Consider the following 15,612-nt stretch of genomic DNA (forward strand, 5'->3'; position numbering starts at 1 on the left):
TATTCTGAAATCTAGTAAGTTTAATATTTTAATAAAAAATACTAAATTAAGACAAACTTCGATTTGTGCTCATTCAAAATAACCGAATTTAATTTTTTTCTTTGATAAAGTTTATATTTTTAAAAAGAGAATCATTTTTTTTTTTAATACGCGGTGAGTTTTTCTAAAATTTATGATGAGTATATTTTAAGCCTATTATCAAGGAAATTTTTTTTTATATAACCATTATTTAAATAAGGAAAGTAATTGCTTTTCTTGGTACTAGAATAATATTTTTCTCTGTGTACATCTATTGTACATTCGATCATACTTCAAAATCCGTATTTCCATCTCGCGCCTACTCAATCCCTCGTGTTATCGGCGACGACGATTTTTCAGCAGCTGGTTTTTTTTTTTACAATGAAAACATTTTATATGAACGTTTTTGAGGTGATTTTTGGCCGATCGGCCGATATTTTTTGCAGCGCTGTTTTCTTCGCTGTGGCGAATAATGGAAGAGGAGGCAGATCGACTCAGGACATTTTTTTTAGATGGCAACGTTTGCGATTTTTGACATTTTTTGACATTTTTCACATTTTTCACATTTTTAAGCGTTTTTCCAAACAAACAACAAAATGATTCGCACACTCTACACTCCTATGACATATGAATTGTTGTCATTGCGATGTCGAGTGTAACAATCGATACCTTCCCACACGCATCCCAATCTAACGCACTAACAATTACTGACAATTCACAGACCTGTTCGATACGAGGCATAATTGCGTATAAAATTTTTAAACGTTAAAATTTCCTAATTTATACGAAAGATGGAATTCTAAAGTTTCCGTCAGAAATGTCCAGATAGTAGCGATGTGATCAAGCTGTACCTAAATTCACTATCCAACTTGCACAGTCCAATGATATCATGAATTAAAATTAAAAAAGCGATCCTTCTCCTGGTGTAATTATCCGTGGCTCGAAATTAATGTGGAATTATTTTCCACCGGAATCAACTTGCAAATTACAATTTACGAATTTACGAACGCGCGTAAGAAAACGACCGCCGGGGGTTGTTTGTCAACTCACGAGAAATCGGAACTCGACCCCACCCACTTGCGAATCCATCGGTCTAACACGCCCGAGAGCAGGTCTCGTGAATGCACATAAAATCACCACCGACATCGAGTGTCAGTGGTGCTACCGCTGCTGCGTAGTAACTGTCTAACCGATCGATCTCTCTGTTCTCGATCTCTGTTCCCGCATCGCAGGCAAGACTGCTTCAGCACAGCATATTTCACGAGCTGCATACAAGTGCTGCTGCTTGAGGACGAGAAGGACAGACTCCAGGAGATGGTCGAGTACCTAGGACGCAAGTAAACGGGATACAAGTCGGAGCAACGACGCGCCGCACCACGATGGGGAGAGACACGTGCACCCGTAAATAAAAATACCCACACACAAACACACACGTACATGCAACATACAGATACACCACAATGCGCATGAGATACACACACGCGAAGAGGCCGAAGAGGAGGAGGAGGTTGACCGACGAAGAACGCCGGTCTCCTCGTGTCCGAGGGGGAGCGACAAGTGACGAGGTTCCGAAGAATTCCACCTGGAAAATTGACGACGTGGAATCATCACCGAAGCCGCCGACTCGATAATCAGCCGGCCGGCGAAGTAGCGACGAGGTGTCCCCTGCGACGTTCATCGAGTCGAGGAAAAACCGAGGAGAGGATCGCATCGTTCACGTTCACGGAACGTACGTACGGTTTGTCCGTCTTGACGTGGCTCGATCGCCGATTCGAGATCGATACGATCGTGTCTAGTTTGTTCGACGGATATCGGTAGGATGATGGGTATCGACGTCCTGACATTGTGACACTGACAGGTATTGGCGGAGCGATGAGAGAATATAAGCGCGAGAAGACGCGAGAAATTTTTTGCGACAGAGATAGAGAAGGGAAGGGAAGAGAGAAAAGTAGAGAGAGAGAGAGAGAGAGAGAGAGACGCCGGCCTTTCGCGGTGAGTCGCGTCGTTATCTGACACGCACGGTGAAGAACGAAGCGCGAAACAATAGCACACTAAATAGCGAGACACACGAGACACAAGCAAAACGATACGGATCGAGCCATACACACGAAACGCGTACATACACACACAGCAAAAATCCATACGAATTCTAGTCGATAAAATATCCGCGCTCTTGCGCGCTACGCTACGTTTTTATTCGATTTATCATTATTATTAATTATTAATGTTAATCGTCGTCATTCTCATCACTATGTAATAGTAATGGTAATCTATATTATTATTATTATTAATATTATTCGATTACTATATATATATATATATATGTATGTATATATATGTATATGTTATGTCACGGTTATTTTTTATCATTATTATCGCTGTTCTCATCTGTTCATTATTTAGTTGACGATTAAGCCCTCAGTCATTTATCGTACCGGACACGCGATAGACGGATGAGGGTGTGTATATCCGATGGTGTATCTGCGAAATTGTGCAAAACCTTCACTATTACGTCGCGTAACGTCACGAGAAAAGAAACTCATGTGGTAACGAACGCGTACTCGTGAATCCCGACGAATCGAGAGGCGAGATCTCCCTTTTCTTCCGGCTATAAAAATGTTTTCTCTCGAGCGAGCGTCATGGAGATGTTGGATCCAAGATCCACGTCGGTCACTCGAGAACCGGACCGCATTATAATATATAATAATAATTATTATTAATATTATTATTCTCATAGCAGAATTATTGTTGTTATCATTGCGACATATGGCGACGTCTCCGCCCGGGTGAACGCACCGCTGGAAGAGACATACTCTGGCGATGCGGACGACACATACACAACGTTCAATTGTGAGAATCGAATATATTAGTAATGCGCGGCACGCGTGAACATTCTCGAAAGCTTTGTCGCGGAAAGAGAGAGACAGGAATGACGACAAAAAAAAAACGAAAGAACGAGAGAGAGAGAGGGAGTCTTTCCTGTAATTTATTTTTGCCGAACACGAGCAATGTCCGCGAGCGTTTCACACGCGTGTATTTTCTCTTCGTGCGGCCAGCAGCTCGCTCGAACGGAGTCGTGCATATAAAGACGCGTAGTATTTATTTATTTTTTCACGTTCTTAAGTTATAAGCGACATATAGCGAAGCAAAGTATTAGCGCGCGTACCTAACCGAGAGAGGAAGAGAGAGAGAGATAGAGAAAGAGCGAATGAATGAGTGTGTGTGAGAGAAAGAGAGAGAGAGTAGTGTTTGCGAACGCAGGGGAGCGCGCGAGTCCTCAAAGCCGTCCAATTGGATGATTGCCTGTTGTACAACGCGCGAAACAACCCCGGGGAGAGCCCCGGGGATCGAGGGACCAGGGACTTGTCTCAAACTCGGCCAACGAGGACGAGACGAGCATAGGAGAAATAGTATACGGAGAATTAATCGCGCCCACCCCCTTCGAATGAACCGTCGGAACAAACTAAATTTCCGAGCTATCGCCCGGCAAACGTCAATTAACAATAATATTATTGCGTCAATGTTAAAATTTCTCACTCGACAATACGTAAGAGTGCGATATAACATGCGTTGTATGTAACAATTACATCGTCGAGCGGGAAACTTTTAACATCGTAACGTTTACTGTTAATTGGTATTGATCGGTTTCGTTCATTTAGCGATATCAGCATTGTAATAAAAGTGGTCAATCGGTTTTCCACACGACGAGGTCACCAATCGATCGTAGTCGGACTTTTGCCGCCACTCGCTCGACATTACCCTCGCCGTGTGTTTATACAGATGACTATTCGATTCTCGTTTCCCCCAGACATGATGTTGAATGAAGCAGAGTCGAATTAATGACGACAATACGGGACACGTTAATGTACTTTTCGAATTTTTGAACACCGACGGTAAGAAAATCGATCGAGGTCAACGTCAACCGACACTAGTGAGGTCTGAAGTAGCCGAAAAGGTCCTAGAGTTTTTCCGCATACGATTGTTGCGCAGCGTGCGAAAGACGGTTTCGAAGACGCGCATCACGACGAACCCCACCGTGCCGCGACACATCATTGCCACTACGACCGAAAGAATTGTACTACCGAGCCATTCCAAAATCAGTATTGTAATCTCATTCCATCTCCGCGATTTTCCTCGAGCTTCAGGATCGGCTTCGGGAACTTGCGCAGCCTTGCTCATACAAAATACTAAAAAACAAAAAGAGAAAAAAAAACGAAAATTCGAATTCTAATTTATTTAGCATTTACTTAGAGATCGTATCTCCCCTTTTTCTTTTTTTTTAATATTTTTGTTCTTTTTCGTTTCCTTTATTCTTAACCCACGCGTAGCCTAACCCGCGTCACTTGTCCGCATCAAAGCGTGAAACGTCGTTGCGTCTCCATTGTATACGCTGAATCGTGCACTCCGTGAAGTCTTTACCTTCTCGTTTACTCCGAAGCCAACCCAATAACTCGACGTCCTCCGACGCGGCCCTCGCGAATCGGCCCTTGTATTCGACAAATCAGTATTCTTATTTATGCTATGTGAAAAACACCGTCGCGAATGACGCGCAACGCGTGTCGAACAGGCGGAGATGTTTTATGTAAAAGTCGGCAAACTCTATCGCTAGAAACTCCTATGTGTTTATATTATAATAGTATCGCAAAAGAAGATCTGAAGGAACATCGCGTAAAACTGGTCTCGAACTTGTAACAACATTATGTGTATAAATATAGACATGTAATATTATAACTACATCGAGATATATATATATACATATATATATATATATCTATATATTACCTTGAAAAAAATATAACGCCTCGCACAAGAATATACTTGTTTTATGTATTTCCAGACACACACCTCATTATTATTATTATTGTATTTCGCGACACATATTCATGTTTCCGTATATTTCATATTTTGCAGATTTTTGTCGTGAAAAATATTTTCACAATAAGATTAATTTGTCAGGACTAATTTGGACATTCACCTTACATAGATAATGCAGCAATTTATCCGCCATTTTCTGGCCATATCGACAGAGAAGGAATATTTTATTCGATTTCTACGTTCTATATGATTTCCATGTATACACGCATATTTATATTTCTGTACATTTGAGCTTTTCATCATTTTGTCACCCACTGTTATTTGTTTGCTCTTCTCGCTTACTTAACTCTCCTCGGCTCTTAATTCGCCGTAAATGTCGGATATTCGACTCACCGTTATCTATCGGCGAAACGGCGCCTCCAATACCAGGAATTCCATCGCGCCGTCGACGAACCGTTATCGCACAAGACGTTCCGTCTTCGTGGATGACTCGGAATCTTCTTGAAAGAGTCTCTCGCGAACGCGCGGTTTCGCGGGAGAATCATTCGCGTGACGTCGCGTTATCGATACGAACTTGGCGCCATTGTCGACTACTAACCTCTTCGTTCGCCCGCTTCCGCCAGCTCGGCTTGGGTTTCTTCGGGTGAACGCGCGAAACGGAGCGAACTGAACGCGCACGAACGACAGCACACGGACAACGCGTAATTGCGCGTCGAAATGAACGCCCGACGCGACAACTCGGCTCAATTCGCGCGCAAAAAACGGACGAAATTGCTGACTAACGCGATGCTACTTGCAACTCACGAAAAACGTACTATCGAAAGCGCTTAAAATGGTGTCACGTGACCAACGTCACACCGTTGAGAGTCACGTGACTGTTCAGTCAGTGATACCAATGATGTCACCGAGCTGCACACGCACGCACGCAATCGTCCGTAAGCGTATCCGCTGTCTCTTCCTTCCCGACAGTTTTTGTTAACCACGACTGTTACTACAGCTATCTCGTCGGCGAGACTCGTCGGTGCTATCATTGCTTTCATGTAGCATCACTGCTTTCCAGCCGAGATATCGGGGGCACACGGCTGGGCTGCGTTCGAGAATATCGCCCGGATGATCTCCCTCCCTTTTACTGGAACGCTGCGGGTGCACCCGAGTGATGTTTCCGAATGCACCCCTATATTCGTAAGTACAAAAGTACGATGGTACGAGATAAAAAAGCGTAGGGTTTCATAAATCGGATTAAAATTATTGATTATTCAAATGCGAAAGATTGTGTTTTTGCTTATAAATACAAAAATAAAAGTGGGAACCGAAAGATGGAGAGTGTAGCTCATTGGATATCGGCTGCGAGAACCATTAGTCCTGGTCCACAATCTTGTTGCAGGTCATAAGCCATAAGTAATTGATCAATCGCAATTGATTATTCTTCTATAATTTTACTGTAATTGGTCCATTTCTTACGGCTAAAGTTTAGTACACCTGCTTTACATTATATTCTTAACATATTATAAATATATTATCTTAAAATATTTAAAAAAATAATATAGAAAAAAACGTATAAATAAAAAATATATATTGAATGAGATTTTTCTCCTATTATTTATAACTAGCGTAAGCCGGCTCGAGAGAACTATTGTAAGAAAGAGTGAGATTGATTATTATTTATGGTGGCTACCTGAAATTATAAGAATAACATAAATAATGATAATAGAGTTTGTGTTAGTGAAGCTTTTATTAAATTACTATACGAATTATCAACAAATCGATAACTACTCGTCATTTCAAAACGACACATATTATATTATTATACATTAGAGCAGCGCGCGTTGTGCGGATAGTAAATTTTGTATGTGAGTGTGTGTTGTGTATGTGTATATGATAAAGACTAAAAATATATGATGTATCAAAGCAATATAGGTATCTATAGAAATTCTCAATTTATTGATCTTTGTTTGAACACATCGATTTCGGCCGCCATATCTCGATTCCCTCCGTACCGGATATCGCAAGAACACTATTCAGATAATCCATCTGTAAAATAAAAAGTACGAGAACGTTTTGCTGTTGTTATACGTTATAAAAATAGCATGCTCTTTTTTTTCTTGAACAATTATAAAAATCAGAGAAAGATCAAAGGATGCAGCAAAACTAACATTTGTCAGTTAAAGAGCCGATTTAGAAATTTAAGAGTAAAAAAATTAAATGTCTAAATTTCAGTTAACATTGAGAGATACATATAAGTCGGTATTATCGTAGTAGAATATTTAAGACCGTCTTAAGTTCATCTTCGGATATTTCGTAGCCAATGAAATGAGTCTTCCATCGTCTGAAGATAAAACTTCTGAAGATAAACTTAAAACGGTCTTAAATGTAAAATCCGATTAGGAATACCGACTATAATGTAATAGTACGCGAGATAGATATACTCACACTGGCGACTTCCCCGAAGCGAAAAGTCAACGTAGCAAGACACTTCGGGGGATCCGTGGGACTCGAAACTCTCACCGTTCCGTCCGTCGAGCTCGTTATCAGACAACCGCGTGTCTGATGCACCCCTGTTATCCCTTTCTTGTGTCCTGTGGCGTACGACTTAACTACTGCAAAGTCGTTTTTCGGATTTAACACGTGCAATTCCGCGGCGCTGTCGCCGACATAAACCCAATCACGGTGCATGCTCATGCACATAGGAAACGCGTTTTTCGAAATATTAACGCATCTTAGCATTTGCCTAGCTCTCTGATCCCAAATGGTCACTTTCTTGTCTTCGCTGGCGGAAAGGATGTACGATGAATTCATAGCCAACTTGATCACAGCCCTCGAGTGCGGATGATACTCGACGATCGGCTTGTGTCCCGACCTCGAGTCGTAAACGAAGACTGTACTGCTGTATGAACCGGCCGCAAAGACCTCTTGTTCTGCGCACGACGATACACACAGCAGCGCACCCCCCAGCGGGCCTCTCCTGAAAATTGTATGATGAGCCATTATTTTCCAGAAAAATTTCACGTTTACCACGATCATTCTTTTCGATAATAAAACTGCCGGGAAGGTTACGGCTCCGTTATTGCATACGTCTCGTAAGTTTTCATTTGGACAAGACCAGTGTTGGTGAGCATCCACGATTTGATGCTCTGGTCCCAACTGCAACTGTAAATCGTGTTGTCGATCGCCGTTAAATCCCAAATCCATCCATTATGCGCTTGCTCTACGCAAGCTGCCTTCTCGCGTTCATTCTCCTGTGTAGGCAGTTTCCAATAAACCAACGAGCGATCTCTTGCACCAGATATACAAGTTGTACCACTCTGTGCGTCAGAATTATATTTATTGTTTTTATAAAAATAGATGAAACTATTTAAACACACACACACACACACATATATATATATATTCAATGTTTACTACCTACGTGCATTAACAATAGAGCATCTATAGTACTGTACTGTACATCTGTGAGCAACAATTTCTCCATAGATTCTTGATGTCTCCATAGTTTTACTTGTTTTTCAAGTGCAACACATGCCAGCCTCCAAAACAGATTGTTGTCTTTTGCTGAAATTATACGTGATCCTTCATATCAAGAATACAAGGAAACAAGGAAACAAGGAAAATATTTACAGTATATATTTACAAGTCAAATAAAATTGACAGGAAAGACTTTCACTACATATTTAGTCTTAATTACAAGTACTTTACAGTTTGTACAAGAGTGCAAAATTAAGAGTAAATATTTAATTAAGAGACAGTTATAGAAAATAGATATTACAAAGATTCAAGCTTAACCATAATAAACAGAGCTGCTCAAACATATTTTATTGTATGATATCTCTTAATTGCAATATTGTTTCGCTCTTGAATAAAGGTGAGATAATCTCTATCTTACTTTATTAAATAGAAAGCAATTGTTTCAGCTTACATTGGTATATGCATTGTTTGAACAGCGCTGACGCAGAGTAAAGTGGTGTGTTTGAGATTTATTTACAAAATGAGTGATTGTGCAAGGCGTAAGGTGCTATCAATTTGAGCTAACCGAGACGCAGAACCGGGTAGCTAGCATCTGTCCACATACGGTTAACTCGCGCTTTCCACAATGAGTCATCCCTTAAAATTAGATAGAACTGTTTGCATACCGGGCTCAAAGTGTATGCTAAAGTCGACGCCTCTAAGAAAGAGCATATATGCAGGAATATCTGAAATGCAGCATAAATAAATTCAACAGGAAACACATACCCACAAAATCACGCACCCACACACACACACACAATAAACACTTAAGAAAAAAGAGAGAGGCAACACTTGCTGACACTTTAATTGCATTGACAAGCGGCTAAAGGGACAAAATGATAGCAGCGACAAAAGGATGCATTTCGCGCGTGAGTGACGAGGAGGAATTGCCGTTCCTCGGGGGGACAAACCTCAATCGGAAGATCCAACAGTGACATTTGTGCATCTGTTTCGCTGTCGTGCGCACAACTCGCGCTTTCGTCGCACATTTTTCCTCGTACGGTGCGTCGTCAAATCTGATAATTTTCATTCGATCTGCTCGGAGCTAACGCACAAACACCGACGAAAATGTAGAAACCGTCGCGATACTACGAGGACACACCGTTGCTTATCGTGTCGATCGATCGTATTTCTTAAACGGTGGTGGATATCACCGTCGATCACCTTATAGAGTTCAGTGCTATTAGCGGGACGCTTTTTCTCGTGTATGCACGAGCAACGAAAGCGAATCCAGCGACGTACACGTTGCATGTGCGTACAGGCGCGAACATTTTGACAGACGTCAGATCGAATAAGGTTAGGTAAGTAGATAAGTGAATATTCAGATAAACTAGTAATTAGATTTATTAATATTGTTTGCTAAAATATGCGGATAGGAGTATTCAAAAAGGGACCATTGAAGATAAATTACGGGCATTCGAAATATGTGCGGATAATTTTTAGAAACATCAAACAGAGGCCCTGTGAGCGGCTTCTTTCCTGCGAGTTCGATACTTCATTGCGATAGCATTAAACACGCATGCGCATGAAGGAGCTGCTAGAAACACTGCCTTTGTTTATACCGTTTAAAATACATTGTCCTTGTTTATATCGTTTAAAATACACATATTAAGGGGAACCGGGGTATTGTGGGATATTTTTGAGTTTGCTTACTTGAAATGGTCTTATTATTATTGCAAATATGAAAAACAAAAGCGACTAATATATTAACCGGTTCGCACGGCAGTGTTCGTCTTCGTTTCGAGATCGGGATACGAGCCGATCGTAAAGTAATTTGTAGAATTTGAATTCAAAGAACAACTTCGCAACAATAGACAAGAAATTGCATTTTAGTAACACAAGTTCCAACGGTGCAAATAAAATTCACAGATTATGTAACATATTTTATTTAAAAACAGTTATAATGCTCTATGTATTGTTTAAATTCTTTTAATTTTAAACAACATTAATAAATCTGCGAGTAATTTATTAACATTTACACGTGCTAAAAATATCTACATTCAAAATATATTTCTTTTTCTTAACAGTTCACTGTCTTGCGATAATTATAACATTTACGATTAATATATTATTTACATGTAATTTTGTTTTCATATATATATATATATAATTTATTAAGTAGCAATATTCATATTATATATATATATAATTTATTAAGTAGCAATATTCGTTTTTTTGTATGTATGTAAAAGCCTATATAAAACTTATAAACATACTTTTCACATTAGAATATTTTTTTTGTTTTCATCTGCTACTGGATATACATGTCTATACAGAGAATTTCTAAATACACATGTATATTACAAATGTGTGCGATATTTCTTAACTTGTCCAATTGGTTTAAGCTTTTTCGTCTTCGCTATGATTGTCTTTCTTCGATAACGCATTCGATTTCTCGCTTTTGACGTTACCAAATGAGAACAACCAAAGCGAGGACACAGGAGCCTTAAATCATTGAAATATTACAATTAACATGAAAAGCATGTCCCCTACACCACATACTGATACTGTGTGTTCGTATAAAATATATTTCTTCGTACTATAAAATTCAAATGTATATTTTCTCAGCTTAATTGTGGAAAATATATATCTTTTCAGCTTAACTGAAATTAACATTTCTATTACCTATACTTTTATATTCATAAAGACACACTTTATCTCCTTCTTGAAGTCGTACCTGATGTACTACAGAATGTTTATTGTTGTCAAAACACTTTTTTTGTATCAAAAGGTTGCAAATGTTTTGAAAATTTATTAAGTCGAACGTGCTGAGCAAATTTGCTTGATTACACTGCATTGATAAGATTAAAAGCGGCATAAATGTTATGAGATTAGAACGCGATATAGATATTATCGAGATAAAGGCATTCTCAATTCACTTTTATCGATAAAAGTATAAAAGTGGCTTCTCAGCCATTCAAGTGGTTCCTAAGCCACTTTTATCAATGAAAGTGAATTGAGAATATGGACTAAAATGTCAACAGTACGGAGCTGAAGCAACCGACCAGAGAGACGCCGAGACGAAGAGCAATGCTGAGATAAACAGTAGCATTAGACCTTCTTAAAAGCCTCTCATAAACAATCATAGCTTGTCGTAAAAGAAATTTCAGTGTCATAGCGAGAACTTGCGAATGCAACAAATATATACGAAAAATTAATTGAACTTTACCTGCAGACAGGAAGGCGTATATCACGTGTTCGCGGATTACGTCACTATTGCTATGCGGGTAATTCGCAATTTTTCGAAGCGAAATATTGACGAGCAGTGGCGTTTCGATAAATTCCATATTGATGTCGATCCAAGCAGATATGCACAATGTAAGCTGAACGAGATCACGGGCAGATGGATGACCATATCGCTACATTTAACGTTCAAAGTGAAGGTCATTTCACAAATTCTTCCTTATTACATTATCATCAATTATATTGTGTAACATGCCAAACAGTCTCACCGATTTGCCTTCATGGATCTTTCATTAATTACAGAATAATAATTATCGCCACTTGGATTGCGTCAATTAAACCACCACTTACACCAATACTGACATTTGCGAGTTGAAGTATTCGAAAAATATCACAGATACAGTATGTTAAGTTCAAGTGATGATAAGTTTCCACACACGAGTTTACTGAGAGCAGCGTCAAAAAGCTGTGTGAATTAGCTTTCTGAGCCTGGTTTCAACGCGTTAGGAAGTGAAGAAATACAGCCCCTTTTATCGACTGCTTCGTAATCAGCTAGATAAAATTTATCAGATAAAATTATGGAATTTGCGCATTGATCATGAAAGAAGATATCTTGCACTCTCATTCGAACTCACTCGAACTAGGCCGCAAACGGAAGGCTGCACGTAAGTTATTCGAATGTTACGTTTAACATAGACAATTATCCGCATAAGCATCACGGCAGACCGTGCTTGCGTTAATTGTCAGTCTGATCTATTGTCGTCAGATTGTTGGGTGTATCGACGCTTTGGATCCAATGTGCTTGAATCTGCATAACGCGATGTTGCAATGTTGAAAATGCACCACTGCATCCGTGTGCCTTTAATCCGCCATAATGATATTGCAGTTAATCCCTAAATTGAGTTCATAAGTCACACTCGCACTGCATATGCGATGTGCGGTATGCATCTTGTCGACGGTATATGCAAGTACAATTACGGCCATTCGTTTATATAAACAATGACGAGATTGTGTGCTAACATAAAACGTGAGTAAAAGGAATAATAAATTGCTCCCCATTTGCCTAATAAACAAACAAATGAGCGACCTAGAGTACAGTTAGTAATGTTTTTTTTTTCCATATTTCTAAAAATCAGATAAAAACCACATAGCGACACGCTTCATCTCTGTGCGAGACGAAGCTTTGATAATAGAAACTAGAACGTATTATCAAACAGTTTAATGTCTCGGACTTGTCGCGGAACGGTCTTTCCTCGCGACGTTATCAATGCAAATAAGTGACTACGGCTAAATACGAGATACGTTAATCTGCCGTGAGATAGTCGCAAGGGGAGTAAGATTTGAATACCTTCGCGTGATTGACTAAAACGAACGTGGTGATCGCGCCTATCAACGATCCGATTTGTGTGGCGACGCCGGTGTAATAGAGGCCCCGGCCAGGATCGGGCCTGTACAGTGTCGTGATGCCCATCTTGACGAATCCTATCAGACCGCATACCACTATCCACAGAACGACCACTAGTAGTTCACCCTGCCATGTGTTCTGTAAGGGAGGATGAGGCGACTTCGCGGCCAGATAACAGATAATGCCGGACAGGACGAGGACAATCGCCATGAGAACGTTGAGCAGCTTGACCGCCGGTGTGTTTATGAAGAAACCCAGACTCATGGCCAACGGGCCGGCTATGGCGGCGAGCGTCACCGTCAGATGGTACGCGACGCTGCCATATGGTAGACACGAGTACGACTGTATGCTCGGTAAAGTGCCGTTCCCGAGGAAGCAGACCACAGCCATCATGACCAGCAAGTAATAATACACGTTCCTCGGCATCTTCCAGCCAGAATTGGTCTTGTAACTCGGCGGTGCCGTCGTGTCAGTCGGCAGGGCTTCCATACTGCACGGAAGCTTGACCCTCTCCCCGATCGCGACCGGCAGGACGTTCAGGCCCAGGAACGAGAGGAAGCTCAGGCACAGGAGAGTGCCGATGAAGACGAAGAATATCAGGGAGGAGAATCTCGGGTCGGACGAAGTGGCCACGAACTTCAGGTGATCCGAGCCCGGCTCGGTGACGTTTACACACTGTGGATTGTGCTGGCCCACCCCTTGGATCAGCGCGACCGCGCTCGGCACGAATCCGCTCAGTCCTTCACCGACCAGGTAAGACACCAGGTAAATCTCACGGTAGTTCCTCATGTACGGCATGAAGAGCACGGAACTCGTGCAGCCGACGAGGGCCGTCACGAACATCAGCGACAGCAGGGCGGTCGAGTGCTCGTTACCGAAAATCACCGAAGTTTTACCGTGGAGAAAACTCAGGATAACGGTGGAGCACGACGCGGCGGCCAAGAGCGCATAGATGATGTATCGGTCGCACACCCAAGCCGAGTACCTGGAACAGGGTAACTTCTGTTAACACACACGGTACTTGTCCCGCAATCGTCCTGATATTACATACTGCGAATTACGCGGACACGTACTTTATGTACAGGGTGTACAGTATCGGTCCCAAATTCGCTATTTGCACCAGCATCACCATGTGAGCAGGTAGAGTCCATCCTTCCGGGGCGGTGTGCACTATGAGAGGTAGTTGCACGTAGACTCCGTTCACGCCGATCCAGGCGCCCAAACCGAACATCAGCGCCAGGAAGTCGACCAGCAACCTCCGGTTACTCAATCGTTGAGTCAGCATATTGCGCTTCTCCTGAGGACGTTGGTACCCTTCGATCGTATCGCACGCGTGATAATTATGCTTCCTGTGTGTCATTGATTATAAATCCGTTTATCGGCATTCCTCGATTATTCACTCCGTACTTCGGGATACATACGGCTCGACGATGGTAAGAGGAACGATCGTTTTATCGCGCTGTTACGAAATTACTGGTATTGTATAGCCGAAGTCAAGTGAGCGGAGGACCCAGCTCGAGACAAAGATCGTGCGAAACGTGATGCAAACGTGACGAATAATCATCGAGATCCACGTACGATAGTCGGCTGCTGTCGTAAGGTCGCTCCGTTCTTCTCACCGAGAGCAGAGTCGCGAACATAACCTATACGCGCCGAACGTGCTGTCCGTAACGGTTTCGTGGGCGCACGTGTAATCAGATGAGCAATAGCGACGATCGATATGAATGACAAGGTCCGGCCGACAATTGTTCGGTCGCGTTGGCGATACCCCTTTGAGATCTTGATTATCGAGAGACGTTACTTAAATAGTTCGTTATATCACCCAATCGTCTATAATTGATCGTTGACGCGACTAATCTTCGACGGAATTCTCGGAGAAAGCTGTTTTCATGACGACGACCTTGTTTATTCATTATCACCCAATTCCTCCCGAGTCATTGGAAACGTCTCGTCGACACTTTTCATGGCGAGGAAGATTCGAGAACGCTATGCTCGTTAACAGTTCCACCACAAAGCCCAATCAAAGTATCGTAAACACATTCACCATTAACATTATCCTACCGCAAATGATAAGGGGTTAAATGCGAGTGCAGTTACTTGTCGATACCACTTGTCGAGTGTAATCAAACGATTCGATACATCGCACGAGCGCGTTATCTCGATAATGGCGTTCCTTCGTACCTTTCAAATCGCATCTGGTAGGATTTACTGGGCGACGTTAGACGACGATATTGTTCGCGAAATTAACGATCTACTATACGACTATACGATAAACTGACCATACGGTAAACTGACACATACCTTCGACAAACTGACGCATCCCGCCACGTTGCGAAACCCGAATGGCCCAGAAGAACCGGTCGTGTATATCAGCAGTGACGTCTTTGGGAGGTTAGGAAGGGATGTCCCCACCAAAGGCACCTGTTGAACAGGTCGGCATGATAGACAGCTGTGGTTTCGTTGGAAGGAATTTTACAGGATATATTCCCGATGAATCGTCGACGCTGCAAGGAAAGAACAGGTGAGCGATTGCACGCTCGTAAAACTCGACTTCGGTATCAAAGATCTTAAGGCACGTAAAGTGCCGACGATTATAAGTAGCGATATGAAGGGCCTCTACATAAATTTATTACTTACTGAACAAATATTTTTCTATAATTTTATTTAACTGAGCAATCAATTTTAGTTTT

General features: G+C 41.6%; 4 protein-coding genes across 8 annotated transcripts in view; 1 reads left to right on the plus strand and 3 right to left on the minus strand.

The window, feature by feature from the left end:
* Positions 1-1,333, plus strand: part of LOC106748495 (ion transport peptide-like) — a 46,488-nt gene extending 45,155 nt beyond the window's left edge. For 2 of the 3 annotated variants that reach the window (XM_014627071.1, XM_014627072.1), the window contains exon 4: positions 1,251-1,333. The gene's annotated coding sequence lies outside the window, so the exon portion shown is untranslated. The remainder of the gene's footprint in view (positions 1-1,250) is intronic. The other variant, XM_014627073.1, reaches the window with a different exon arrangement.
* The window catches only part of LOC106748491 (peroxisomal leader peptide-processing protease), a 73,394-nt gene extending 67,752 nt beyond the window's left edge, over positions 1-5,642 (minus strand). For both annotated transcript variants that reach the window (XM_014627067.1, XM_014627065.1), the window contains exon 1: positions 5,227-5,642. The gene's annotated coding sequence lies outside the window, so the exon portion shown is untranslated. The remainder of the gene's footprint in view (positions 1-5,226) is intronic.
* A 1,111-nt stretch (positions 5,643-6,753) lies between these two features.
* Positions 6,754-10,330, minus strand: LOC106748511 (F-box/WD repeat-containing protein 9-like). Its single transcript, XM_014627110.1, has 6 exons — positions 9,246-10,330; positions 8,861-9,020; positions 8,240-8,382; positions 7,906-8,135; positions 7,264-7,795; positions 6,754-6,864 (listed from the first exon to the last, which is right to left on the minus strand). Exons 1-6 carry the CDS (start codon positions 9,321-9,323, stop codon positions 6,772-6,774), a joined length of 1,236 nt encoding a protein of 411 aa, XP_014482596.1. The 5' UTR covers positions 9,324-10,330; the 3' UTR covers positions 6,754-6,771.
* Positions 10,331-10,474: 144 nt separating this feature from the next.
* LOC106748510 (solute carrier family 52, riboflavin transporter, member 3-A) lies at positions 10,475-15,265 on the minus strand. Of its 2 annotated transcripts, none has more exons than XM_014627108.1 (3): positions 15,224-15,265; positions 13,996-14,271; positions 10,475-13,907 (listed from the first exon to the last, which is right to left on the minus strand). In XM_014627108.1, the coding sequence occupies exons 2-3, from the start codon at positions 14,205-14,207 to the stop codon at positions 12,821-12,823; spliced, it is 1,299 nt and encodes a 432-aa protein (XP_014482594.1). In that variant the 5' UTR covers positions 14,208-14,271; positions 15,224-15,265; the 3' UTR covers positions 10,475-12,820. The 2 variants fall into 2 exon arrangements, with proteins under 2 accessions (XP_014482594.1, XP_014482595.1); XM_014627109.1 differs by lacking the exon at positions 15,224-15,265 and adding an exon at positions 14,344-15,014.
* Positions 15,266-15,612: the final 347 nt, after the last annotated feature.

The sequence above is a fragment of the Dinoponera quadriceps genome, unplaced genomic scaffold (assembly GCF_001313825.1).
Source record: "Dinoponera quadriceps isolate SergipeBrazil2010 unplaced genomic scaffold, ASM131382v1 scaffold2915, whole genome shotgun sequence".
Classification (NCBI taxonomy): domain Eukaryota; kingdom Metazoa; phylum Arthropoda; class Insecta; order Hymenoptera; family Formicidae; genus Dinoponera; species Dinoponera quadriceps.

Coding starts and splice junctions, on each gene's coding strand:
- LOC106748511 (XM_014627110.1), bottom strand. CDS start 9,323: ATGTGCGACGAAAGCGCGAGTTGTGCGCACGACAGCGAAACAGATGCA. Junction 8,383..8,860: donor CTACCCGGTTCTGCGTCTCG/GTTAGCTCAAAT, acceptor GTATAATTTCAG/CAAAAGACAACAATCTGTTT. Junction 7,796..7,905: donor CAAATGAAAACTTACGAGAC/GTATGCAATAAC, acceptor TACAATTTTCAG/GAGAGGCCCGCTGGGGGGTG.
- LOC106748510 (XM_014627108.1), bottom strand. CDS start 14,207: ATGCTGACTCAACGATTGAGTAACCGGAGGTTGCTGGTCGACTTCCTG. Junction 13,908..13,995: donor CTGTACACCCTGTACATAAA/GTACGTGTCCGC, acceptor ACCCTGTTCCAG/GTACTCGGCTTGGGTGTGCG.